Source organism: Taeniopygia guttata, chromosome 12 (assembly GCF_048771995.1).
Source record: "Taeniopygia guttata chromosome 12, bTaeGut7.mat, whole genome shotgun sequence".
NCBI lineage: Eukaryota > Metazoa > Chordata > Aves > Passeriformes > Estrildidae > Taeniopygia > Taeniopygia guttata.
This window is the reverse complement of record NC_133037.1, coordinates 10921461-10948922: the sequence shown is the minus strand read 5'-3', so window position 1 is coordinate 10948922 and position 27462 is coordinate 10921461. Positions and strand designations below refer to the sequence as shown.

The 27462-nt window shown below is 44.3% G+C and overlaps 1 protein-coding gene across 2 annotated transcripts; it reads right to left on the bottom strand.

The window, feature by feature from the left end:
* Nucleotides 1–27438, bottom strand: ABTB1 (ankyrin repeat and BTB domain containing 1). 2 transcript variants are annotated; one of them, XM_002198384.7, is made up of 12 exons: nucleotides 27231–27438; nucleotides 25461–25523; nucleotides 24344–24399; nucleotides 23174–23318; nucleotides 21121–21280; nucleotides 20190–20235; nucleotides 19059–19175; nucleotides 14321–14436; nucleotides 8928–9026; nucleotides 8183–8350; nucleotides 5192–5392; nucleotides 1–3430 (listed from the first exon to the last, which is right to left on the bottom strand). In XM_002198384.7, exons 1-12 carry the CDS (start codon nucleotides 27284–27286, stop codon nucleotides 3224–3226), a joined length of 1434 nt encoding a protein of 477 aa, XP_002198420.4. In that variant the 5' UTR covers nucleotides 27287–27438; the 3' UTR covers nucleotides 1–3223. The 2 variants fall into 2 exon arrangements, with proteins under 2 accessions (XP_002198420.4, XP_030138789.4); XM_030282929.4 differs by having other exon boundaries at nucleotides 25424–25523; nucleotides 27231–27430.
* Between the last annotated feature and the right edge of the window lie 24 nt (nucleotides 27439–27462).

The following is a 27462-nucleotide window of genomic DNA, read 5'->3' as shown; positions in this document are numbered from 1 at the left end:
TATAGTGAAATAGACTATTTTATTGCTGCACACGTGCTTACACATTTCTTCTTAAATATAATGTTGCTCTAGTAAATTTTACAATCTTCTTGATTCAGCAAGTGGGTAGTAGTAAATAAAAAGGACAGAGGCAACAAAACACAGAAAGGACACTGGCAACAGAAGAAAAATCAGAAGGTTTTTATTTTGTGATAAAATTATTTGCAGCAAGAATAAAGTGAATTCAAATTTAAGTTTTGTCCTGGCTCATCTTAATTACAGAGCTTGCTGACCATCTGCTTATGCATGCTTTTGGACAGCCCTATTTTGCCAAAAGGGATGGGGGAGAGTTAAAGGATCCCGAGTAATTGGACAATCTGACAGCCTCACAGATGTGACCACTAAGTGCACACAGACAGATGAGGCATTTGCCTGGAAGCCCACGTGGACTTGCACTGCTGGGGAGGCAGATCAAAAGGCCACACTGACCTTTTCTCCCACATGTACGACTGCAGCCTCACTTGCTCCACACTTAAGGACGCAGGAATGGAATTATTCAAGAGCAGCCATATGGAAAATGCTTCCCAGCACTGCTGCTCCCTCTCTGCCTCCCTCCTGCTTTGCCCACTGCCAGTGTCCATTTGCTTTAGCAGCTGAGGCATCTGCAGAGAAAAGCATTAGCACATTCCTGTAATCCTGCTTCTGCATCTCGCTCAGTACAAGCAGAAGGCAAAGGCCACGTCCTGTTCTCTGGTGGCTCTGTGCAAGCCTCGTGGGCTGTCACAACCACTGCTGTGGAAAGCCAACTGCTAAGATGTCAGAAGCGGAATTTCTGCTGGAGGAGGAGAAGAGATATGATAAATTAAACATCCTGCTTATGTTCAGTGTTATCTTCAGCTATATACATAGGAGAACTGAACCAACTGAGTTAAGCTGCTGGTTTCTGTAGCAGATTTTCATGAGCCTGACACTCCACTCAGGAAGAAAACAAGCAGCTCTCCTTTCACCCTTCTTTCTCCAAAATACATGGGACTTCATATTAAAGCTTCCTCGATAGCCCTTCACCCTCCCTGAGTTCATGGAGGTATCTTCATCAGTTGTGCTGGGCTCTTTGGTGGTCCTGTCAAAGACACACTGAGCTTAGAAGTGGACATGGAGGTACATTCCACAAATCATAGAAAAAATGCACAACTCCTCTCCATGTCCCAGACAGAAGCATACACCTGCTGCTTCCTGCTTCCATGCAGCAACACACTCCTGTGGAGGGACACCTCCCCCCATCCTCATCCTAATATGACTACAGGAAACAAACCACAACTCCTTGCACTTCTTCACAAGGGTTTTCAAACAGAATTGAAGTACATGCTGCTTGAATAGCCCTGCCACCACCATCCCCTGTCCCAGAGACTTGATCTGCAAGAGACACCACTTAAACCCAGATGACAAAGTGCACAAGCATTTGGGTTCAATTATATCAATGAACCTCATCCCTGCTCCCCCCACCCCAGCTCTAGCCACAGCTTCTGTTAAGTGCAACTCAATCCTGACACATGATTTTGCCAAAGTTTGGCTTTCCCCAAGCACAGTGGCCAAAGCCCAGAGTCCCCTCCTCACAACTGAGTGCAGCCTTAGTGCAGGTGGTGCCCAGAACAGGCAGTGAGGCTGCAGCTCCCACTTGCTGTGGGGTATCAGTCTCTCACCTGGTGAGATTAGCAAAGAAAAAAACCCACCCTCCCAATACATCCACACCTGAAGCAAGTCCCTGCCAAACCCCAGATATCCTAACCCCTTAGCCATAAGAGGCACCACCACCATTACAGAAAACAACACCCTGAAGCTGCAGGGGATCTTTGCCCAGTTCTCACATCACATAATAAAACCACACCTGGCACAGTATATTTCAAGCTCTTGCCTCAGGAAGTGACCAAAATGATTGTATGAGGCGGTCACACCAGCCCAGTGCCTGTGCATGTGCTTCACTCAATGCTTCTTCTCCCTCCCAAAGCACAGCATGGGAAAGTATACCCAGCCTGTACCCTGGAGACTCTCCCAACACACCCTTCCAGAGATACACAGCTCCAAGGGCAGCCGATTTGGCAAGGCAAGGTTATGCAGGGTTATCACCTGCTGATTAGTGCCAAGGAGAAGGAACACCATTACCCTCATTAAGAATCCAGGCAGACAACATGAGATAACATGACCTACTGCAAAATACAGATTCAAAAACATTCATTAGTACAGACAGTGAATTTCCTGGAGAACAATGAAGCTACAAGGCTCAAGGCTGAGCAAAGCCAGAAGGTCATGGAGTGGGACAGCAGCCCTATGAGAGACCCAAAAGGTCCCTTTCCTTTTTAAAGATTTTCAGTGACCCCTCTTCCTGGGCCCACCAGCAAGTCAGCCTTGCTCTACCACAATGGACAAAAATAAAGGGAAAAGTGCTGTTTCCAAGAAGAAGGTGTTTCTGTCCCCTCTTAAAAAGGACTGCTCTTCCTTCTTTTGTGCATTGAAAGCTACTGCTTTCTAAGAATGGAAGGATTCTGGTCTCTACTGTATTCCCAAAGATGCTAGTTCAGAAAGCAGACCTTTTAAATTCTGAGCACTTCAAAGCAATGAAAAGCTAGGGAAGACCTGGAAATATTTTTTTTTTTTTATCTAAATACTAAAATAGCAGGTGAAGACAGTGCCTTCCACGTAGCCAAGTACTTCTCTGTTCCTGTTAGGGAAACTGCCCAGTTCTGGAGTCTTATAATGCTGACAGTGACAGTGCTGACATCCTTTCCCATACACTTATTAAGACTTTAATCCAGTTTTCTTCCTCCGCTGCTGGTAATTCAACAAATATTCTGGCATAAGCCAGTTTCCAAAGTGTGATATTGAACCACAGAATGGGATGGGTTCTAACCCCAGGCAGTAGGAAGTCCCCAGAACAGCTCCCTCACCATTCCCAACTGCTCACAGTCTCCTCTCCACAGTGTATTGTACAAAGGAGCAGATATTGACTTAGGCTGAGCTTTGGGAGCTACTTCTGAAAAGAGAAACAAAAAAACAAAATAAAACCAAACACAAACCAGAAATGCAAATGTCCAGACACAAATAAATTAAAAAGAAACCATGCCTGAAGGTGGATGGGAAGGAGGACAAAGAATGGGAAGTGGGACATTCAGACTCAGATGTTCTGGCACTCCGAGCCAATGCAGTGAGGGCTGTGCAGGCTGCGTATGACAGGCAGGGTTTGCACACATCAGCACTCGAGCCCTATACTGGCCAGGAGGTTTTCTAGAGCTTCAAGTTTCTGGTTGGCTTCCTCAATGGCACTGTAAGTCTGCACATTGCTGGTGATGTGGAAGCGGATGTCATCAACCAGAGGGATGGAGTCCGTCTCCTGCCGCTCCTCCACGGCCTCTGCGTTCTCCTTCACAGCAGCTGCAAACTCCTCCAACTCCACCAGCTGGACCAGAAGGACAAGACAACCATTAGGAACACAAGAGGACAGGTAAAGAGATGAAAAGGGTGGGGGTAACGGTCTCAGACACTGCTAAAGGATCCCACAGAAAAGAAAGGAAAGCTAGGATACCTGGAGACCCAAATCCTCCTACAGACACCACCTGGAGATGCATCCTGCCATCCATCCAAAGGGGACAGTAATACTCCAACAATAAACAGTCTCAGCTGAAGGCAATCTGCACCTCCAACACTGCCCTGTAACACCCTCTAACTAAGCAGCCCTGGTTCTGATACTGGGACATACATATTTCCCACAAAAAGGCTCCCCAGCAGGAACAAGGAGATGGTGCCAGACACTTTTGGGCAACGTCCTCTAGCACAGAAGCCAGTGGGTGCTTGTGCGCATTTCAGAACTGGGAGCCACAAATGACAATTCTCCCTTGACTCAGGCCCATCACCACCAGCAAGGCAGCTGCTCTGCTCTGCACTCAACCCGACACAATTGTGTCACCCATGAATGATTCTGCACCAGGTTCATTCCCCAGGAATGTGTGGTGAGCTGAGGAGTGAGAGGCAGCTTCCATCTGTCTACGCTACTGAACTGTGCCTGGGCACAGCAGGTTGCTGAGCTCTGATCTGCTACCACACTGCCAAAATCTCTCCCTGCTGCCATCAGTGCATCTCCACAGGATGCTGGCAACCACTGATGTCTGAACATCAGCTGGGGTGGCTCTGCCTGTGCCAACACCCTTAAGAAGAAACACTGTCAATTCGGGGTTCAAGGACTCTCACTCAAGCTAGAGAGTGGGAAACACAAAAGCAAAGCCCTACCCTGATTATCACTTGGGATATTCAGCATCTTTTAAATCCTTCTTCAGAACCCAGAATCTGGGTACATGCTGATGTGTATGTTATTCTCAAGCTATACACTGAACAAATTAACAGCCCCAGAACTATTTCCTTTATTGTTTTCCCACACCAAAAATAATTTCACACCTTTCAAGCTGCAGGTGAAAATGTTACATTCCCACGTGAAATGCACAAGCCATTTATAAAGATCTGTCTCAGCATAAAACCCCTTCATAGGTTCTAGTTTATCCTTCCATATGGCAACTTCGTCCACGAGTCTGAGACTAAGCTATAATCACTCAGGTTAACACTTAAATTGAGCCCCATAAAGAAAGCTTCAGTGTTAAATTTATTACTTCTTGCTGTTTGACAGCAAATTATCCACTGAGCAAACCCCTACTATTTCATTTGTCATCCTGGAGGAGATTAGAGGGCACACTGATTTTTCCTATCTAGAGAACTATGCCAGGAAGAATTACCCCCAGCAAACACTAAAAAACATTTCCTGCACAGAGCTCCCCTACTCACCCCTTTGGCTTCTCCAGGCTGCAGCTGGTGTATTGAGGCAACATCATGGCTACTTGGGCACAGTGGCTGAAAGTTCAGTGAAAATCACCTGCCCCTGGTACTTGGAAAATATTTTGGGCAGCTTTTTCACCCCACATTCCACAGAGATGTCCTAGCCAGGGACCAAAATCTGGCTTATTGTGGTGACATAAGGTATTGCCACACTCCTCCTCCTCTGTCCTACCCACCATGTGCCTTGCTACTTAAATGCTGCTCATTTCTTGGAAGCACATTAATCCATAGAGGACAACCATTAACTACAGACCAAAGTACAACCATTCAGTCTGCTGTGTCTATGGCGCAGATATACGGGCATAGGTGGTCACTGCCATGGGGAGTGTTTCAGTACCTTCTCAATGATCTTGGCCATGTACTCAGTGCACTGGTCCTCTAGTCGGGTCAGCTGGAACAGCTTTGCAATCCTCCAGATGCTGATGATGTTGTCCTCGTCGAGGATCTGCGCCAGGGTCCTGCCGCAGAGGCGCTTGAGCCCGGGCAGCAGGTACATGTCTGCCACACACAGCACGTCGTAGGCGTTCTCTGGAGACAGCTGCAGTGCAGAGGGGAGTTACTGCCCACTCCTAAGCACACAGGAGCTCTGTCTTTCACAGTTACCACAGAGGAATTTGAAGTGCAGCAGAGACTTTCTCATGCTGCAGGTAATCCCTCTAGCTAAGCACAAGGCAGTGCTGAAACACCCAAGTGCACCTGGCTGCTAAAAAATGTTCAGTGTGACAGTGGCAGCTTACTTTTACCAGACATAGTTCCAAGAGACAAACAGAAGAGGCTGGCAGGACAGAGAACTTTGTCCCCACATTCTTCCTCCCATTTTATACTGCTGGACTCGCATTTTGTGAAAAATATGCAAAATTCTCTTTAAGAGCCAGCACAACCTCCCTGGCATGGGGGGTGCACTCAAGGACAGAAAACTGAACACAAAATAAAATGCAAGTGAGGCCCAACTGGGCAAGAACATATTTTGCACATCAAATACTAGTGGAGCTCTAACATGCCTTCAGAATGGACTAAATTAATGGACCAGATGCTCAAACTTAAACTGTTGCGAATGGCCTTTAACATTTTAAGGCTCTTGAGCAAGAGAACCACCTTCCCATTTCTTTCCTGGGTACTTGGAAGTGATGTGAGGATAAAAAAACCCTGTAGATAAAGCTGGAGACACCACCTCCAGCTTCACTCAACCTCTTCCCCTTGGCCAGGCAAATCCTATTTTTGTCAGCCATCTGCATCACTAACCTGGAACTAGAGTCTCTCTCTGTTCCTGCTAATGTGAGCTGCAAAGAGCTCAGTTACCCACATCCATTCTAACAGTGGATCTGCATGCCCTAGCTGTGGAGGAGGCAAGGGCACTTGCACTTAGACACAAAGCCACACTGGTCTGGATGGAGGAATGATAACTGCTGCAGCCTGGTCCAGTCTCCTGATAACCAGTGAGCAGCAAACACACACTGCTGTGCACATCTATACATGTGGTTACTCACTCTGACAACTGCAACAACTGATTTTTTTCTTCCTTCACAGCTGTCTGCACCTGTGTTTGGAGAGACAGCTCCCAGCAAGTGACCCAGCTGTTTAACACCCTGCAGCAGCTGGGCAGAAGAATGCAAAATGTAGGAGAGCCATGCCACAAGGGCTATGCAGGCACATGGGATAACAAAGCCCTTGGGATTATCAATCAAGTGCTGCTTTGTCCCTTCATAAGCTGTGGAAACCTCAGGAGTTGTAGGTGTTAGAGCCAGCAGTATTAATGGCTGCAGCTCCCACCTGCTTCATCAAGGACAAACCTGGCAAATGTTCCTCCAAGAACGGCCCTCGAGCCTACACAAGAATTCCGACCAGCAGCTTATCTTTGTGCCTGGAACCCTTTATGTCCTCTGCACTTTTCCCCATAACTGCAAACACTGCCACTATTGCATGGCAGAGAGACACCATAAAACCTTTGCAAAGAAAAACATGGAATTGAGAGTGCTGACACTTGGCTGGAGAAACACCGGACAGGGAGAACACTACACGTGTAAATGTGGAACTTGAGCTATATTCCTGTCTTCCTAACCATTTTTTCTGGTAGTTTCTCATGACAAGTGAATTCTCTGCAGAAGCTCACATCTTGGCTACTCAGTCTGAAATGCAATCTATGCACCATTCTGCACATGAAACATATGAGTAAGATCCTTTTAACTCCTCCGCATTGTTGTTGGTCTGTCCTCCTGACCCAAACCAGACAGAGCAGCTGAGGCACCCCTTGGAAAGGAATAGCTGCTAGGGAAACATCCTTCCTGTGAATCATCACGAGGCAGGCAGGCAGACTGGGGAAGTGCAAAAGAACAGGGTCAGGCTGCAGTGCAAGGGAACAGGCTCAGGAGGATCTTCAAGCAGCTTCTTTCCCTCTCAGCCTTTCAGCAAGTGGCTGAGGCAAGTGTGCAGGCAAGTGAAGGATCAGCTCTCTGGTATATCAGTAGCAATCCTGCCCTTCTGCCTGCCCAAACACATCTCTCCTCACTGCTACCTGCAGCTGAACAGATCAGCAGAAACAAGGTCACAGCTGTGTGCACTCGCTGGATGTGGCACCTAACCCGAAGCACAAACATTGCCTGGGGGAAGTGACACTGGCAGGTGCAGCAGCATCTCCAGTCACTGCCCTGATGCCAGAATGTGTTCTGGGATCTTGCAGAGAAACCTGCTGAAAGCATTTGCCACAAAACCAAAGCAGGAAGCTAATTAAACGCTAGGATTTGCTGCATCTTCCATTAGGCTGAAAACTAAGTGGGTTAGGGCTATTTTGTTACTGCCTGCAATACTGAGCACAGCAAGGCACTGGTCTCACAGTGGAACATTTGCCCACCCCAGTAATAAATAACAGCAGAAATAATTACTTGCTACAAATGGAAAAGTAGGCTATGAGTAAGGTTATTTGCCAAGAGTAAATAAGCAGAATCTCTCAACCTATCCAGATCTCCAAATGTGTTCAATCTGCCATCTACTGGCATATGCTTTTGTTATCTTTACACAGAGCCCAAGAGGGAAAGCTGCAAAGCCCTGTATTTATCCTGTCAATAAACAGCATGCAACCTAATTTCCAGATTTTTATTCTGGGATAAAAGACTACAGATTTACTTCCTGAACATTATGCACATGAACTACAACCCTGCCTGGCTAACAGCATATCCCAGTATGTGGATTCCTGAGACAAAAGTGAAGTAGCAGAGTAGGTCAGTGAAATTTAAGAATATACACACACACCCTGCTCCAGATTTAGAAAAATACTGCTGAAAACACCTCAGAGCTCACCAGCACTGAAGGAAGGACCAATGGCTGGCCTCACCTCTGTATCATCACTGTAGATGTAGTAGAGGACCCGGATGAAGATGTCTTCTGAGATGTTGTGCAGAGTTACCACAGGGATGCTGGGCTGTGTCTGTAGCTCCTCACTCTCACTGAAATGATCTTCAAGAAGGGCTTTGAAATAATCACTGCGACCACAGAAAAATGCCTGGAGAGGAATGAAAAACCAAAACACTGACATCTTGCTTACTGCACCAAACCAAAGGGCACTATCAACCAGCTGTCAGAGCAGCTCAAAGGTACTTCAGAAGTTCAGACTCTGTAACTTTGATTTTCCCTACATTTTGAAGCTGCATATCCAATATTTTTCTAGACCTTATTCTACCCATACCTACCCTCATAACCACAAACACAAAAGGTAAACTCAAGAGATTCTAAATTCGCACGGCACTGGGGCAGGACCTTGAGTTTAGGTTGGATCTCAAAATTCATTCTTACTGCTTCTCACCTGCAGATCAAACATTCCTCTCTCCAGAAACTGAACTCATGAGCCAGCAGCAGCAGATTTTGCAGCTGTGAATACTGTAGCTGAGTTTATAAATTTATCTCCACACCTCTGCAAGAAAGGCAGGCCTTGCTGCTTTGTTAAATGCTTTAAATGCAGTTTTCCAGCTGAATCAATGCTGCTGTTGCAGAGTATATCCAGCATAGAAGGAGTGGGGGACACAAGTAGACTAGATTCATGGCAAAAAGGGAGGAGAAGGAAATACAGCACAAGCACATACCTTATGGCACAAGAAGTTGTAATCTTGCACACGGAAACACACGTCGGGACAGCTGTTGAAGTTGTCAGTGCTGTCAAATGGCAACTCCCCAAAACCAACCTAGGAAGAGACACCAGAAAACCCTTCCTTTTACATTCCTGCTTTAAACACATTCAGGGTCCCGAGTTCAGTTCAGTGCTACATTTTCCCAGAAAATGCCATCCCTCTATTTCCTCAGCACAGTGCTGAACATCAGAGATGCTCTGAACACAGATTTCAATGCCAGGAAATGAAGAACTTGCACTCCTTATAAGAGACACTCCTGGTACAAGTTACAGCTGCCTCCTTTCCTGACTCTCCATACACCTTTGAAAAGTGTTTCTCTGACATTTAACAAGGCAGATAACCAGGTGGAGGTGAAGTTTACTTCATGCAGTAGGTATCATAAGCATACTGCCATAGGACCAGCCTTTTACTGGGTACATGTAACAACATATAGATTACATCCATGTATACACCAGTTTCAAATGGCTTGGCTACAATTATTCCCTCACTTGAATAATCCAACACTGCTAGAGCACATTTTAGATTTTTTATTTGATTTGCAGCCAAAGATAGTGTTGTTGCAATATTAATACTCAAGCAAATTATTTTAACAACACACCTCCACCCAATCCCACATGCCAACAATGACAGCACACACCAAAAAAAAAAAAAAAAGCCTGTTTGCCTTATGTTATTTTAAAGTGATACTTCCAAATATTTTCCCTTTCACCTTATTCTGTATACAGTGCAATTCAATTGCGAAAAAAAAAAAAAGTTTATATTCACAGTCACGGAACCAAGACAATCTCTGGAAACCAAAGTTTCCCCTGGTTCTTGCTTTCCATAAACATGTCCCTGAGGTATCTAGGATAAGCAGTTTATTCCTGCTGTCTTTCATCCAAGAAAATTACATCCCAAGTTTGCACGCAGGAAAACCCTGGGCTGAATATAAAGACTGGACTCACAATAGCAGACTGTCCATTTCCAACCCACCTGCCTCCAGCAGGGCTTCCAGCTCCACTGAGGAGCCAGATGACTCCTCCCTCCTGAGCTGAACAAAGACACAGACTGGAACACACTGGGTGGGAGCTTGCAGCCTGGCTCAGTGAGGTTTCTCACAAAACATGTTCTTGGATGTGGCAAGGCATCAAGCTGGCAAAAGCTCACACCACCACTGACCATGGCAATCTGGACACATCCACCATGCTCTTTGTCCACAGCAACACTTGGCAGCTTCTGACTCCTAATCACAGGAGAAGCCCAGTGATATAAATCATGCACACGGATGTTGCAGTAAAGCTGGCTCTCCATAGCACCTCCCTCCTGCAGTCATGCTCCACTGGGCAACTCCTGTTCCAGAAGAGATGCAGCAGTTCAAAGAATGTTGCCCACCTGATCTATCACCTGTTTTTCGTATAGCTACAATACAAAGGGCACCACCTCATCAAAATGAGATGAAATTGTCCCATTTGTAGATGCCCCAGGCTGCTATTTTACTGTTATCTGTGTCTTATATGTCAAGGCTTTGGTCCTTGGTCCATGGTCTGGGGATTTGCAGCCTCACTCTGTGGCAGCATGTTACAAACACCCATCATGATGCAACTGCCCACTTTGTTTGCCTTGCTGTTCTCCCCACCCTATGCCCACAGCTTCCATGTCCTCTCCAACAAATTCTGACAGAATTCTGAAGACTACAGATTTGCAAGCACATCACAGGTAAAACAAACCTAGAAACAAACTTTGACAAGATGCCACTCTGTGGCACAGGAATTTTAATTGAGATAAATGCCACATCTCCTATGTGCACCCTTTCTTTGCTCTCTTTTCACTGTCCAAAGGTAAATCTCTAAAATGAGTCTATCCCTCTGGAAAGGGTATTGGAGTGTTATTTGTCTCAGAGTTGTCTTCTGAATTATAAATTCCTCTGGGCTCTGTTTCCTGCTTCTAGCCTTGCCTGGTCACCACTGTGCTGCTCAGGTTTACAAGGTTATTTTGAATTCCTGCTACAAAAGCAGGTTTATGTCTTTGTTTCTCCTATTCAGCATGAAGTGGCTTTGCAGAATTTTCCCTTTTACTCCCCTTTCAAGTCTCTACTACTTCTACTCTGCTCCCTTTGTCATGCCTGAGGAATCTAATCTCCTTTTCAGGATCTTCCTTCAGAAAATTGGCTTATTCCTCCCACCACCCCTATTCATACAACCTCCTTCCCAGGCCTCTGTCCAGGCAAAGCACAGCTGCCAAAGTCAAGTATTCTGCCCAAGGAGCACAACACAGTCCAGCCTACAAGGTGCAAACACATTCACAGTAACTCAATCACCATATAGAAATACTCTGAATACTCTCACTCTCCACCATCACACATGGAAGACCAAGTCTTTGCTGCTGCAAATTTCCTGTTAGAGCTTAAATAGAAATGTTGCTGGAGGCAAAAACATAGAAAACAAATCAGTGGCAGCAATTTGTACCTTGGCCAGATTATCTCAGCAAGAAAATTGTAAATAAATTACAACACAAAACACAGGGGTTGGTGATTGAAGAGAAGATTAGCGGCTGACAACCAGATGCAAGTGGATTGGATACAAAAAAAAAAACCTTAAATTGGAAACATGTTGTAAATATTTCAGTTCATCTGCCTCTGCCAAAAGGGCAAAGCAAAGCACAGGAGTCACTGCCTTAGACAAGCAATAGCATACAGATGCAGACAGACAAGAAAAACCCATCTACTTGTTTCAAACTGTTCTTCCTATGCACGACAAGATCTAGTTTTACCCCCAGAGTGGAAAATGGTCTCTTTTTTGCAGCTACACCACATATCAATACGGATGGAAAGAACAGTATTTATTTCATGGCAAACTCTGATCCTTTATTTCTGATTTAATCTTGGTTTGGAACATAAGATCTCGGTTAAAAGGTCACTGAAAAACAGTTACAAGGAAACCATGGACCTACAGGGTCATACACTGGAAGCCCCGGAGTCTGTAACTCAGAGGTCACCTGGCAGACATGAAATGAAGAACCAGGCAGACAGTGGGAAGCCACATGGTTTTTTACAGTTGCCTGGCTCTTCATAGTATTTTACTTAAATCTGTCACTACTAAATTTTATCACAACAAACTGAGGAAACAGCTGTTGTGGACAGAAAAATCCTGGCCATTGCTACTTAAAAAAAAAAAAAACAGGGACAACAACCATACTTGTAAAAGGAAACACTGGGGGGGAAAAAAGGCTTTCAAGCACAAATAGGAAAGAGAAACAAGGTACCAGAATTATAAATGTGTTTGAGAATTCAAAGATAGATAGTTCTCAGTCTAGGAAATAATAATGAGCTATAATTGGATATCAAACATCCATTATTTTTTTAGTTGTATAAGATACCACTAACCATGAAATTGAAATGCACAAAATTTCGTACATCATCCAAGTATCAAAGACATTACATGCAAATTATTTGTTTATACTGAAACAGAAAGCTGAATACATCCCCATTTCATATAATATGACATTACATGACATGCAGCAGCTCAAAATGTTTCTTGCCAAATTCTGGAAATGCTGGCTTTTATCCAGAAGAAAAATAACCTATTTTGTTCTGCACAGGCTGGACAAAAAAAAAAAAAAAAAAAAAAAAAAAGCTTCTTTTCAAAACACAGATGTCTGTGTGTGACTATTCACTTGTTCCTGACATTTTAGGTTACACAGTTTGTATCCTATTCCTTGAATGGCAGCAAACTCTGCAAGAATGAGGATGTGCAATGCCTCTGTCCCAGAACAAAGATGTCCAATTCATAGAATTTAACAATTTGAAAATATTAGAGTAAGAGATTAATTGCAAACAAAAAGGAACAAAAAAAATACCTAGAGAGAGAAAAATGGGAATATTTTAGAATTTTTCAGGCTTAAACAGAGGACCCACATATGTGCATGGCACACAAATTCCCTAGTGAGCAGGTGTGTGTGCTCATGTCCTCTTCACTTGTACAGCTGTAATAACTCTAATGCTGCCTTCATTCCAATCTATGAACACAGCAAGAACATCACAGCTCACAATCCACAGCACTATCAGATGATTACACAATTCCAATTTATTCCTTCCAGCTCCTATTCTGCATGAAAGAATTAAGAAGGAAAGTGTTTCTAACTTAAGAAGGACAACTTAACAGGATTTTGCCATCAAGGTCTGGAAGCAAGCAATCAGATAGGAAATATTCTTTTTATTTGTAAAGTGACTTAAAATATATGTAAATCTCACTATTTTGGGGCCCATGATCCACTTTTTAATTCCTGGGGAGGTAGTCTGAAGCTTACTTATAGTATCACCTCCCTTTAAAGCCTGCAAACATACAGAAAAGCATACAGAAAAGCCACAAAAAATGTACAGTTATTTGGAAGAGGCAGGTTACACAGGAAAGACTTCTGAACTGGTAGTTGTAAACTTGACAGAGAAAAAAACTCCCTCTATAGTGAAATATATCTGAAAATACCCAGCTTATAAAGGTAAGAAACCTTATTCATGTACACACACACACTCTGCACCAAGCAGGTTTATTTGGCAGGGAACAGAAAGAGAAAAGGCAATAAAACTTTGCTATATCATTCAGTCATACAACCTCTGGGCACAGCAGCCACCTAAAATGAGTCCACATTATTAAATACAGTGGTTGGTATAAAAAAGAGGACCAAAAAAGGGCATACATAAGACCAAAATGAATCTGCTAATATTAAACACCAGATGCAGAAAGAATGAAGGCAACTAATAGCTATCCTGTTCTGCAAGTGGGAGAGAAGATCCACATAGGTGATCCTAACTAAGAATATGACGGTATTTTAACATAGTCATCATCAACCGTGGGGGCTATTTCTGAGGGACAAGACATAGCTGGGAGAAGCAGATCTACTGCCAGTCAAGTTAAATTCTCTTCAGAGGGACTCACATTTCTGCTGGAATATTTTCAGGGTGTGGAAGCATCTCTCCATTGTAGTGTGTCAGCTCCTAGCAAGAAAGCCCAGTAAGCGATCCTTCACCTATTTATCTCTTGGGGTACCAATGCCTGCTGCTACAATATTTCTAATTCTCAAGGATGGCAAAGAGAAGAGCTGAAGGCCTTGTCCTATTGTATTCAATGGGGAAATCCCCACCAACCACACAGAAAGGGTTTTATTTACCAAGATCCCTGCTGAGGGGAGGGAAAGACCAGCACCGACAGCCTCATTACACAGTTTTACAGCATTTCCAAGCCATAAAAGCCTTTCAGCATTTGGAGCACCAGGAAACAAGCAAGCACTAAGTCTATCCAGCAGTGATGTGACTGGACACAAGTGAGCAGCTATCCCAGCCCAGAGAGCCCACAAGGAGTAGAAGTGCTCCGTACCCGCAGTTCAGCTGGCAGGGCGCAGTCTGCCAGGAGAGCCAGATCCTCCTGCAGCCGGCAGTTACCTGTGGGCTCAATCGTCAGCACTTTCACACAGGTCCCCGGCTTGGAAGAGACTGGAAGAAGCAAAAAAACAAAAGAGCAGAGATTCCTGAATTCCTCTACCAACATTGTCTCTCATTCAGATAAAAGACATGCCAGGAAACCCAGTATTATTGCTGTTCAGCTTTTACTGCAAAACACACACAGTTCTTCTATTCTATGCACACAGACATTCAGCATCTCTCAGTGCAGCCTGTGAGCAGGGCTAGAAGGGGATGCATGTATTCCTGTCTCTCCTCAAACCTCCACTTAATTCCTTATGCTGAAATAACTGTGGGAAACAGAGTTGTCACAAGTATATTTCAAGCCTAACTTGCTCTTTGGAATCCATGTCATCAATTACATTTAAGGACCATGGATCAGGCTGCCCTGATCCCTGTAGAAGCCACTCACACACTGCTTTCCCCAGTTACCCCTAGAGCTAACAGTGTCATCTAAGGTAAAGGCCATGCCAGGGGGTTTTTAAAATTAATCTGCTTCCATGCCTTTCTGCTCTGTCACGTGTTTTCACTGGCTCCCACTTCAGCTGTGCCATCCTGACTTCACTGCAAGGAACAAAGGGACTAATTCTTGTTTAGCCAGTGAGTTCAGCAGGTATGAGTCTGCCCTCTACTCCCTAAATCATAAAGATCCCAAAGCACCCAGACTCCTGCATGTGCCTGACCTAAGCATCACTAGAGCTCAAAGAGACCATTCAGAGACAGCAATTTCATTTGCCTTTTTCAGACCTAGAGTGTCTTCCCATCTTGCCTTATCAGCCTACGCAATAAAACAGCCCATTAAAGGCAAAGCAAAATACATGATCATACTTTAGCGGTCTTGCTGTGACCAAAGTTGTTGTGGAGCTCACAGAAGCCAACCCTAACTTCAAACGAGTGGCAGCCCAAAGCAGACACACTACTGGTAACATGCTACTGTCAGCACAGCCTTTTTTGTTTCTGGCTACCTTGCTCTATCACCTGAGGTTTGTCCCCAGGTCAGCATGGTTTGGGGGAAGAACTAGAGCATGCAAGACATTCAAGAGTCCCTGGTATACAAGGAAACATGTGAAAAAAGATAGAGCACCACTGGAAAATGCAAAGTTGTGTTGAGGAAGCCTTAAGATACTGTTGGGAGCCAGAGAGACACAGAGTTAACTCCAAAGAATTCAGAAGAATTTCTGACAGGTATGATTCACCACATTAAAACCCCTCACAGGTGAATCACGCCACCTTGAGACCTCATTTCTCCTGACATTTTGCACAGCATTACATGAGCTCCATCAGATGACTCCATTGGGTCGTGGGCGAAACAAGACCACGATGTGCCACAAAACAAGATCTCCACCCCCTCCTCCACATCACTGCTGCACCCTTCAAACATGCCACCACTGTACCTCTCCATAAGATTTCTGGAAAGGATAATCTACCAGTACAACATGATTACTACACACAAAGCTCACCAGCAAGGAGACAGGCTGCCCTACGAGCATTACATGCTACCCTCAGATAGATGACTTCCAGGGTAAATAAGCTAAGAGGAGGCCTGGCACCAACACAAACCAGACTGAATGCATTTTCTCAAAAAGCACTGATCACTTACACACCAGCATGAGAGAAGGAAATTTCTTACTTTGCAATTAGAAGTTTTTCATGGCAGAGAGAAACATTTGTATTTCTGTAGTACTTATTGTAACAATCACCGGGTCAGGCTCTGTAAGTGCTAATGGACTCGGCAAGTTTAAAGTAGCAGTCAAGGCAAAGAGCTCTTCTCTTGGGATCCACAGAGCATCTGTGCACTTTCCCAGTGACACAAAAGAACAGCAATTTTTCTGAGAAGCAAATCTATTCAGACACTGCATCTCAAATCCAAGGGCACAGCATTCAGTTATCACACAGAAAGCCTTCCTAACAGAGGCAACAAAAATCAAAGCTGTAAAATAGGAATAAGCCAGGAAGGAGCAGGGACCACGAAAGAGGAATGCAAGAAAGATGAATGGAGGGGTTTCCAAAAAAAAGCAACACAAGCAGTGCAAGGAGCTGAAGGGAATAAGCAAACTGTGGCTGAGGTTCAGACTGGGCTTCTTCCCAGTCTAGCACAGCTGTATAGCAGTGAACACCACCTACCAATGTACCAGCTGCCTTGGCTTTCCTGCTCAATACTTCTTTGCAGTCTGAGCCAATGTACCACAAAACATAACAGCCACAAATAAACCACACTAAACCCCCAAAACCTTCACAATGTTCACACTCAGATGCATCTTAATCACAATGACATAATTAGCAATAAACATGGATTCTGCATATCCATTGTCTTTGCTACAATGGTAAGCATCTCAAACCTTGCTCTTACCCTTTTTGGCCTAAAACTTGCTGAAGTAACTGCAGAACATTTATTTTCTAACACATACACTTCTACAGGAGGGGTTATGGCTTAATCTGGACAAATTGTTTGAGCTCTTCTGAACACTGCAATAATTTTTTTCTTTTATAGCCACAATATTCACACAGGGGAAAACAGGCAAGCATTCACACCCAAATATATCTCAGGTGCAACAAAAGGCACTGGGTCATCCTCGTCCTCTACTACTGTCTGTGCATGCCAAGATAGTAAGTGCTTTTGAGATACTGATTAACTCTAGATAATGAGATTGCAGACACTGCAATTATCCAGTGGGGCTGCAGAAGCTCAAGCTCATCTTGTTTTCTTGTTTCAATTTCATAATACAGATGTAATACATGACCCTGCTCTGCAAACCTGAATCAGATGTCTGTTCCACAGCATGCACTTGGAACAGGCAGAGGTTCCTAAAACACTCAAAGAAAACAGACACACTTTGTCAAGTGCCAGGCATGATGTGATCTAAGATCTTTCCAACTTCTATAACTCTTACATAAATGCCTTTTTGCAGAATCAAATTTTCCTGGCTTCCACATGAGATTTAAGAAACAAACTTTCAACAGTTGCTCTATTTGTTTGAATCTGTCATAAATAAAAATCAAGACTAGTACTTCCATCAGTGCTTTAAACCACCTATAGTCTTCTGTCAGGCCTCAAAATTGAAAAACTGTTCCCTCTCCAAAGAACAGAGAAGTTAAATTATTTGTCCAGTGCCATTGTATTTCCAAGAGGTGCTTTTATCTAAAGCTTCCAACTAACCTGAAACTTTACTTCATTATTTTCCATCTGAAAACCCACCAAGAAGTCAGCAGTTTTGCAGTTCACAGATTTAAGCACCTTCTTTTCCTTCCACAATATAATATGAAATTTTAACTAAATTAATTAAGATGGAATGTCTCAGCTAGACACTAGGAGAAAAAGATAAAAAGATAAAAATGGATCTCTGGCATCTCATTGAATTACTCTGATATCACAAGATGACACAAAATAATTTTGTTACCTGATTTCTGAGTAGCTTTTATTTTATATTCATTCACCACTCCCCTTTATCGCCACTTATTTAATACAAACTGATACCTTTTGTAGATCCCAAGAAATGCATTTCTAATCTCTTCAGGTCCAGGTTTACATTTGTGTTTACAGAGCAGAAGTAAGACCTGTGACACAGCTTCCACAAAGACTTGCACCCTGCTTTACATGGGAACAGCTGTAGCACGGTAATCTTGTATCCCGCCACCACCAAACAACTGCACGTGTGTAAAGGGAGACCTGCACATGGTAATATCTTCCATGTGATTTGCAGATGAGGAATTTCTTGAGCCAGAAGCATTCTATCAATTATGTCCTGCAGCGTCAGGAGGCTGAATAATCACAACTCATATTCAAAAGGAAAAAGTAGAACAGCTACACCCCTGCCTCTTAGATCAGGGAAGAAAATGCTATTGACTCTAAACTATAGGCTGCAGTATCTTCTCAAATGAAAATTAACTTGATCAAAGTAAAGAAGTCAGAGCACAGAATGAGAATCAGAAGCTTTCAGCCTGAAGGTTTTGTTATCCGGTAATTTTTTCTGCTTCGTGACTAACACCACTTGTGCTGCTCTGATTGCTCTTCACGTGTGCATTAGCTTGAGCTAAGGAGATGAATGATAAACTCCAACTGCTGGTCTTCATGCAATAAGCTTTGGATAACAAAAAGTCCTTAAATAGAGGATTGTTTCATTTAAGGTTTGGCACATCCATGTGTTACTAATATACACATGATTTCAGAAATACTTCTTTGCTTTAAAAAAAAGAGTTCTATCTCCCTCTGCACCCATTTTGGGCCAATTATCAAATATTTTACTTTGGTGAGGGGTCAGATAAATGCAGAAAATTACCTCTAACTGTATATATTTTATCTTTCTGGGGATTTAAACAAGCTCCATGTTGGAAGGCACTTCCCAATATATACTCCACCATGCTCAGTTGAATGTCTGGCAACTACAGCAAGGTCCTGCTGCCATGGCTGCTTTACTATAAAGAAAGCATTCAATATAAATTACAAACATGTATGTGTCAGAAACTACTACAGCTGCCCTACAGACAGGCCATGACTGAAAACTATCATGCAAACATGGAAATTAGAGTAATTTTCGAAACAGAATAATTTTCTGGAAGTCCCAAGGACACCATGAAACATGTACCATCACACTTTCCTGTTTCTCCCTGAAAGGGCACACAGGCACAGCAGAGACAACAGAAAGTCAAATGCTTACCAAATTCATAGACTTTTTTACATTTGGTCTCCAAATCATCAATGAGGTCCTGCAGCCGACACTGCTTGGCCAACCTCTTGCAATCACTGACATATTCTACATCGATATCCAGACGACCTGTCAAGAAGAAATGCAGTCAGCTCACTTAATCCATAGGATTTAGATGTAAAAATGGCAAAAAATAAGATTTGAAGACTTGATAGCACAGAAATTTAGTAATTACATATACTGCCTCACTCTTCAGCATGCACTTACAACTCAGTCCCAGAAGCTAAGAATTGGTATTCCACCACCACCCACCACTTAAATCAATAACAGTTTGGCATTTAATTTACATTTCCACTCTCCAGGGTTTACTCTAATAGCTTCATTCAAGGGACCAAAGACCAAACAGGCTATAAAAAACATGTCTAATTCCCTCAGAAAATCAAAAAACAGCAACACAACAGCAGCAGGCATGACAGCCACCACTGAATATGTGGCTTTGGGTAAGAATAGACTTTAGGCTCACAAGTTTTCTTCCCAGGATCTTTTACAATCACTGAAAATGTGGCAAGGGACATTTCTGAACACACTGTATTAGAAAGGAAGAGCCTTGAAGACAATGTTAACTTCTGGCACCACCTCCTGGCCTGAGATAGTTCACCATTTAGCATGACTACAACACAACACTGGGTATTTTCATAGAAGGTTTAAGATCAACTTCTGTTCAAAAAAAATACTAGAAAGTAGTCAAAGCATTCAGCACACATTGCTCAGGTCTGCCAAACTGAAAATGTCCTACATGGGAAACTGGCTTTTCACCACCTTACGAAGCTGTTACACCAGATGACAGATTTTCCTTCCTTAAGTTAAAAATACAGTCTCCAAATCCATCCAACCAATCAACCTAAGCTGATTTTGGTTTTAATTGACTGTATAATTACTGGCAGGACAACAACTGGCAAAAGGTACAAACATCTTGGAAGAGCTGGTGATTGCTCACATTCTCCCTTTCTGCCAGCAGAGAGGATTTATTAGCAACTCAAGCACCCAAACACTGCTGAGTGCAAGCCTGTGCCTCTCAGTGTAGAGGCACAGACAGCAGCCCACCAACCATGTAAACAAACACCAGAGGTCAAGGTCATTTACCTGTGTATAGATACTGCAGAAGAGCACCAAAGGCTGCTGGGTTAATCTAAAATAAAACAAGAGAAAGTTACATTTGGAATCACCATGAATTTAACAATAAGTTAGAAACATGATCCTGAGCAAGTAAGGAAAAAAACCCTTTAAGTAAGAACACACACATGATGATTTCCTTGCTCCTCACATAACTAATGCTGTCACTCCACCTGGCTTACACAGCTCCTTACTGTTTCAACTGATAATAATCCCTCAAATACCTCAGGGGACACGACCTGACTAATGGAGGAATTCAAGAGACATGGTTGTAATATAGGCTTTGCAAAATCCAGGTTTTCATCGATCATAAACATTTCCACATCTTCCTAATTCCAGAGGAAAGATGTTCTTGTACAAGAAGAGAGGAGAGCGGTGTTCTGAGAAGCTGGAATTATGTTTGTCACAAGAGGATTTGCACTGCCAGAGTCAAGTTACAGAAATGCGTGCCAGAGTACTGGTGGTTAATGGATGGAAGGCACTTATGGCCTATTTAGTTCTTGCTGGAAAGGCAACAAAAGGGACTCAATTAGTGCCAATTATGGAGGTGATGTCTTCACCACAGACCACCTGTCCACCAGGAATTAGACAGACTCAACTCATCCCAGAGAGGGGTCATAATGCAGCTGGCAGATGGTAAAAGCTACATGCTACTGCAATTAAGATATGTTTGAGTCCATGACAGAGGGAACAAAGGGAAGGTATGCAATCTGCAGCTTTTTGTTATCTGAAAAAGATGCAATTTTACTGCATAAAGTGCCTCCACAAGCCCTTCTCCTCAACTAGGGTCATTCTGAGCCCCAGGAGCTATTCACTGTGGAAGTTAACCCTCAAACTCGCTTTCCTCACCCAGCTGGAACAGCAAAAGAAAGGAAAGAACTGGAAGCACAGCCTTGCTCACCAGTGGGTGCTTCAACACTATCATGTTTTTCCCCTTCCATTTGGTCTCAAACATCTCTGCAAAGTAGGCGCTGCGAGCGCTGAGGATGCAGCGGTGGGCACAGAAGGATTTGCCATGGACGATGAAAACAATGTCACTCTGGTAACCCTGCTCCAGCAGTCTGTGAGGAACAGAGAGAAGGGAAACTCATTGCAGGATGAAAAAGGAAAGAATGGAGTAATGCTAGTGGGGAACATGGTACAAGTAGGTCTAAATGAACAAATACCCATGGGCATTGCAGTCTCTCCCTGCCTAGCAGGAAGGCCAGCATTGGGCTGGTGTTTCATATACTGGAGTGGGATGCCTCACTCCCTTCCAGAACTCAAAGAAGTTTTGTTAGTGCAACAGGGAAGCTGGAGAATGAAATCTTCCTGTCTTAGGTGAACACCAGGAACAGATTTTAAAGTGGAACCAGATGCTGCCAAGCACATCTTCAAAAGCTAATACTGCTTTTAAATTGTCAGATGTAAAAAAAAAAAAAAAAAAAAAAAAAAAAAAAAAAAAAAAAACTGCAAAATGACACAGTTTCAAAAAGAACTACTCTGCTACAAAGATGCACCTTTCCTGCTCTCTGGGCACTGTCAGTGCTCATGCTTTAATCATGTAACAAACAGGAGAGGACTTCATGTCATCCACCCTCAGAAGAAGGAAGGATGTACTGGCATGAAATGCAGGCAATTACCACATCAGAGGTGAAGCCTCGCTTATGGCCTGCCTGCCCATACCTACATTCTTCAAAAGGAAAAAACCAAAACTGCTAGTTTGAGAGTTTACAGCAATCACCACCAGTGTTAGTGTTTCTAATGCCCATTACTCCCTCCATATATATCCTCACAAACACCCTCAAGAGGTCAAATCAGGTGGACATTCATGCATCATACTCCTAGAGAGCTGGGCTGGTGCACAGAAAGGTGTGGAGTCACACACAGAGATGTTGTCAGAGTCCTGAATGCTAATCTCAATCTCCTGCCACTAGCACACCCTTCCAAGTGTCTTGCCTCAAACCAAACAGAAGCAATTAGGTTTTTACTTTTTTCCCCCCAGCTGTTGCACTTTGTTTCAATTTTAACACAAGGTCTGCGTGAATGAGAAGCAGAAACCAGCACATTTTAGCTTTCATGTATGCTCAATCCTGCACCATCTGAGCCACAGTCACCAGGGCAGTAATAAATCACCCTGCAAAATTCTACTTCCCTGGAACACAGAATCTGATTTTACTCCCATAAATTAGTTTCCTTCCTCCCCTCTTTTCCTACAGCCTCAGAAATTAGGACACTGTAGCACTGGGAAGAATATCAGATTTTTTTAGGACTTATTAACACTCCAGTTTCCAAGAAAAAAAACAAGATTTTAACATTTGTAAGTCAATCCAATGGGAAATAAGAAGGAAAAAAAAAAAACAAACCCAACCAGCAAGTCTGTAATAACATCAGAGTTACCAAGGTAGAGAAACAGCAAGAAGAAACTATTCCTCTACTCCTGAACAAGTTAGGCTGCCACTCAAGCTCTAGTACAATGTGGGACAGAAGTATTTTAACAAATTTTAATAACCAAAAAGAAAGAACTGGACAATGTCATTGTGAATCAGTTTGAGGCTTCTTAAAGTGCTCTGTTTCACAAATGAGAAACATTTTATCAATGTTGAAAATTTCAGCTTCCAATAGTACCTTCAGGTCTGAAACTTAATTTCAGTTGACATACTATCCTAAATTGTTGATGTAGTTTCAGTGATCTGATTTTGGTTTGACAGTCAAGGATGACAGCTTAGAGCTTCTGCATTATAAAGACCAGCTTTCTGTTGTCTCTGGAGTCTGTACCCAGCTCACTGGAGGCTATGCACACACACACCTGGAGACGATCCCTTAGGGCACACCCCTTAGGAAGCTCTACATGCCCAGCAATGACCGAGGGTACTGATCAGCTGCCTTCCAAAGCTGCCCTGAACAGGGAGCTCGAATATGCAGAAGAGCTCAGGAAGGCTGGTGGGATGCTCTGCCCTTGCTGACGCCCTTACCGCTGCAGGAACACATCGTAGTAGTCCCTCTTCATGCACTTGGCTGTGATCTGTTTGTACTCCTTCAGCAGCCTCCGGATGGCATCACTCAGAGCTCCGTACAAACAACGTTCTCCATCAAAAGTGTTTGCCTCACACTTTGCTCCTGTAAAACAGCCACAGGCACAGACAGAGTTAGATCCTTCTCCAGTGTCCCCAAATGGTCACTAAACAAGCATGACTTCTGTCTGCTGATATGTTTCACTGTGGTCCCCTCTGCTGATGAGCACATTGACAAAAACTGAGCTTCCCTCACAGGTGTACTATCTAAAGCTCTCCCACAGACAAATCCCTTTCTGAGGAAGTCATGACTTGTTTAAACTGACCTGTGTAAAAAGCCTCTCAGCATGGCTCCAGTAGTGTTCTGGGAAGACAAATCTCACCGATTAAAGAGTGCAATCATTTCTTGGGCTGTTAAGAACTCCTCCTAGAAAGTATTTCTGCTTTGTATAACTCTTTAGGTTAAAACCTGCTAGAAATTTGGAGGGCATTTGCACTTTCCTATTTAGAATTACACAAGAGATTAAGATGCTAGGAATCAAGTAGAAAACCAAACCTTCTGAGATGTGACACTGCACTCTGGTTCCTCTGGCAAAACACTACCAGTGCCTAGGGGAATTTGGGTTCTGAGAACCAAACAGGGGAAGGCACTTGGCCTGTAGAACTGGTCTCGCTTTGTTTGAGATTAGCAAAATCCCTTTTAAGTCCTCTTACAAAGCCAGGCTATCAGTAGAGTACAATAAAATTTTACACAGACAATCCTTCCTATGAGGTACAACTCTTAGATCAGCATATTCCCAACACCACTGCACCCTCACAAAACACCAGCTGTGATTTTAGGAAGTCATTCTGCCTTGAGCCATCACAGACAGCTTCCCTTTCTGTGCATTTTCAAGATGTCAATCAATTCAAGAAATTGTAAGCAATTTCAAGAAGCAAATTCAAGCAGCAAATGGCCTGCAAAACAGTTCATGAAGACGTGTGCAAGGCTCCCTTTGTAGCCTGAGATAACTGATCAGATAGTTGGTTGTAACAGAAGAAGTTTCCACAAGGCACAGCTACAAGGACATACAATCCCAACGGACCAGAGAAAGACACTGCACCCATAATTAGGAGGATGCTTTTGCTCACCATTGGCTAGAAGATAACGTACAAGCTCCTCATGTCCACACAGACAGGCATAATACCTGACAATAACGAGAGAAAGAAAATTAGAGATGCAGTAGGAAGCAAAATTCACTATTTTGGCACATCACCACACACAGATCACAGCACTGAGCATCCCTGAGAAGCTTGGGAGACGACTCCTCATAGGAGTGAGGAATTGCTACCAAATAGCACAGAAGCCTGATCCCAGCAACAGACTAAGCAGGATCTGTTCCCACCAATCCTAGGCATTGCAAGGAGATCTCAAGGTGCCAGTTAGGGTTCAGCCTCTTCTGCTGCACCACTAACTGCCAAATCCATCCTCATTTTAATGGAGATCATTTCATGGGCACTCAGCAGTCCAGTGAATTCTCAAAAACACTCCTTGCTCTTTCTGTTGCCAGTCTGACTGTCACATGCTATGCCAATGAGGGAACAGCATCCACATTGAGTGTACAGCAAATCCACCCCCAAAGTTCTACTTCAATGAGTTTTGTTTTTTATTTCACAGTCTAAGCCTTTCATGATTCCCTTTCACAGGGACCTCAAATTGTCCTACAAATTAGGAGAATCTTGTAATGTGCATTGCAGCAGCCAAATGTTAGTCTACCTTTACTTTGGGAAGTTTTTCTGTACTCTAAATATATTACAGATGTCTAAATGTCCTTTGGAACTGTAACAAGCTCCCAGCACATCCCTCAGCACCTCCAGGGGGATTCCTCATGACCTACTGCCAGACAGACTGTGATCCCACAGTCACCTGGCATTTTACCAAGCTTTCACCTGAAAAGACTTGCTAGAATGCCGTGGACGTTGGTGGGGGAAGAGCCTAATCTAGCCAAGAGCAGAGTACTTATTCCAGGTAATTTGGTCACTAAATCCTGCTTGTCAGCATCACTACAGCAAGCCCCAGTCAAAAGGGGAGACAAAGACACACTTAGCACAGCACCCACAGGGAAGAGAAGCAGAACTACATAGCTGAAGCTCCAAAAAAGCAGAACCTGAGACATTTTGTAACACTGCTCATGGCTGCTGATGCAGAGAAAGGAGCTCTGAAGGCCCTACCCCCCGCCCAGCCAGTGCTCCAGGCTGCAGCACTCACAGGGGTGTACTGTCCCACTTATCACGGACATTAATTTCCACATCTCGCTGTTCAAGAAGGTATCTGGAAGAAAAGAGAGAGAGCAAAGTTATAACTTCATGCAGCTACTCACTCAGTCACATTCTCCTCTTTCAGAAGATGTAACTTCCAGTTCATAGAGTAACTTCCAAAGGTATGACAGGATCTTGCACTGGACTTGGGGAACTGTCAGCTGTGGCTGAAGCGGCATCAGCCAAATCTTCAACCCAAAGAATGGTGTTCTACAGCATGGTCTGGGAGCTCCCTTCAATTTTAAGTGGGAAAGAGGGTGATTTTAATGGGGAAAGAGGGCAATCAAATGCATCTCTAACAGGGCAGCAATCTCAAAAGAAGCCTGAGTACTTCTGCAGTACCTTCACACTCCCCAGCAATGCTCCCAGCCTGGACGCTTACAAATAAGTGGCCAATTTTATGAGGCTAACACTGGACTCCCCTCCTGCTCATAGCTTTTCCTGAAAAAAGCAGCATCAGTGTCACTCCAGACTGCTCCTAAATCCTGCCACTTCCTTGTCCTGCGTGTTTAGGCTGCATCCAATGCTGCCAACACTCCGTCTCTGATACCTCTAGAAGCCAGGCTTTGCCTTGCAGACTAATCTCCTACACAGCCTGCCTGTTGTTAGAGCCTGTACTACAACAACCATGGGTAAAAGTCCCTCTCAGCCTTCACAAAAAATCTTAAGTTTTGGTTTTTTATCACCCACCATGAGTCCTCTCTTTCACTCCCTTCACCTACGTTGTCTCAAACTTCAGATTCCTCTGAGCATATTCAACACATCAAGCAACTCAGCTCCTTTCTGCTCAGTCCTATGTGGTCAGTTTGTCCCCCCTGCTCTGACAGGGGGGACAGACTCTCATTTCTCTACCATTACATCCATACAGGCCATCCCTCAGACCCCTCCTTCTGCAGTAAACTGCAATTTACTGCTTGCAATGATTTCATCTAACACAATCACAACAGATAACAATGTTCTCCAGACCTTATCTATCTGCACACTTATCCTTCACCAGCAAGCACCTTGAAGCAGAGGTTGCTTTGATTATCTAACATATCACACATTAAGAGATGGAAGAATCAAGCATAAAGGGACGAAGAGCAGTTTTACATTCAAACCATGAGATGCAGGAAAAAAGCTTGTTGTAAACGCTGAACCTTGCATTCACCCTGCAGACAACAAACCCATCAGCTTCCTGATCCAAAATCACTGCAGTTAAGCTGTGCTGCTTTGAGATGAGCAAGGAAACTAGACCTGAAATTGTAGTATCCCCATACTTCTCAGACATACTCCCACAGTCTACAGCACAACTTGTCTAAACATTTCCATGACGATTGCGTCTCAGGGATCCAGCTTCCTACCAACGCAAGTATCACTTCCAGCGGTAAAGAAGGAGCAGCTGGAGAGGAGCTTGTGCAAGGGCGTTTGCCACAGGCAGCACCCACACCCAGGAGCGCGCAGTGACCGCCCGACACTCGGACACCTGCGGGACCGGGAACACCCACCCGACCGCAGCACCTGGCAGAGCCCCGCTGCACACACAGCGAACAAGCGGCGTTAATGTACGGGAAACAAACTGCGCCGCGGCTGTCCCGGGGAGCCCCAAGGCTGTGACAGCCGCCCTGGGGAGGCGGGGACGAGCTGCAGGTGACCGCGGCCCGGCAGGCCCCGCTCGCCCGGTGACCAGGGCGGCTACAGCAGCGCCGGCTGCGAGGGACCCGCTCCCGGCCCGGCTCACCGCACGCGGCTCACGTCGCCCTTCTTGCAGCTGGTGAACAAGTCGCTGGTGTCCATGGCCGGGCCAGGCGGCGGGGCGGCGGCGCCGCATTGACGCGGGGAGCGGAGCAGCGGCCGGGCCGGGCCGAGGGGCAGCGGCGGCGGGGCGGGCACGGCGGGCGCTGTAAACACGGCGGTGGCACCGGCGGCACCGCCCGCCCCGCGCCGCGCAGCGCCCCCCGCGGCCCGGAGGA

Bases quoted from the DNA above. Each gene is read 5' to 3' on its own strand.
- ABTB1 (XM_002198384.7), bottom strand. From the start codon at position 27,286: ATGGACACCAGCGACTTGTTCACCAGCTGCAAGAAGGGCGACGTGAGC. The intron at 24,400-25,460 runs GTGAGTGCTGCA...CGTTATTGTCAG, and splicing joins AAGTGGGACAGTACACCCCT to GTATTATGCCTGTCTGTGTG. The intron at 5,393-8,182 runs GTGAGGCCAGCC...TCTGCACTGCAG, and splicing joins TCTACAGTGATGATACAGAG to CTGTCTCCAGAGAACGCCTA.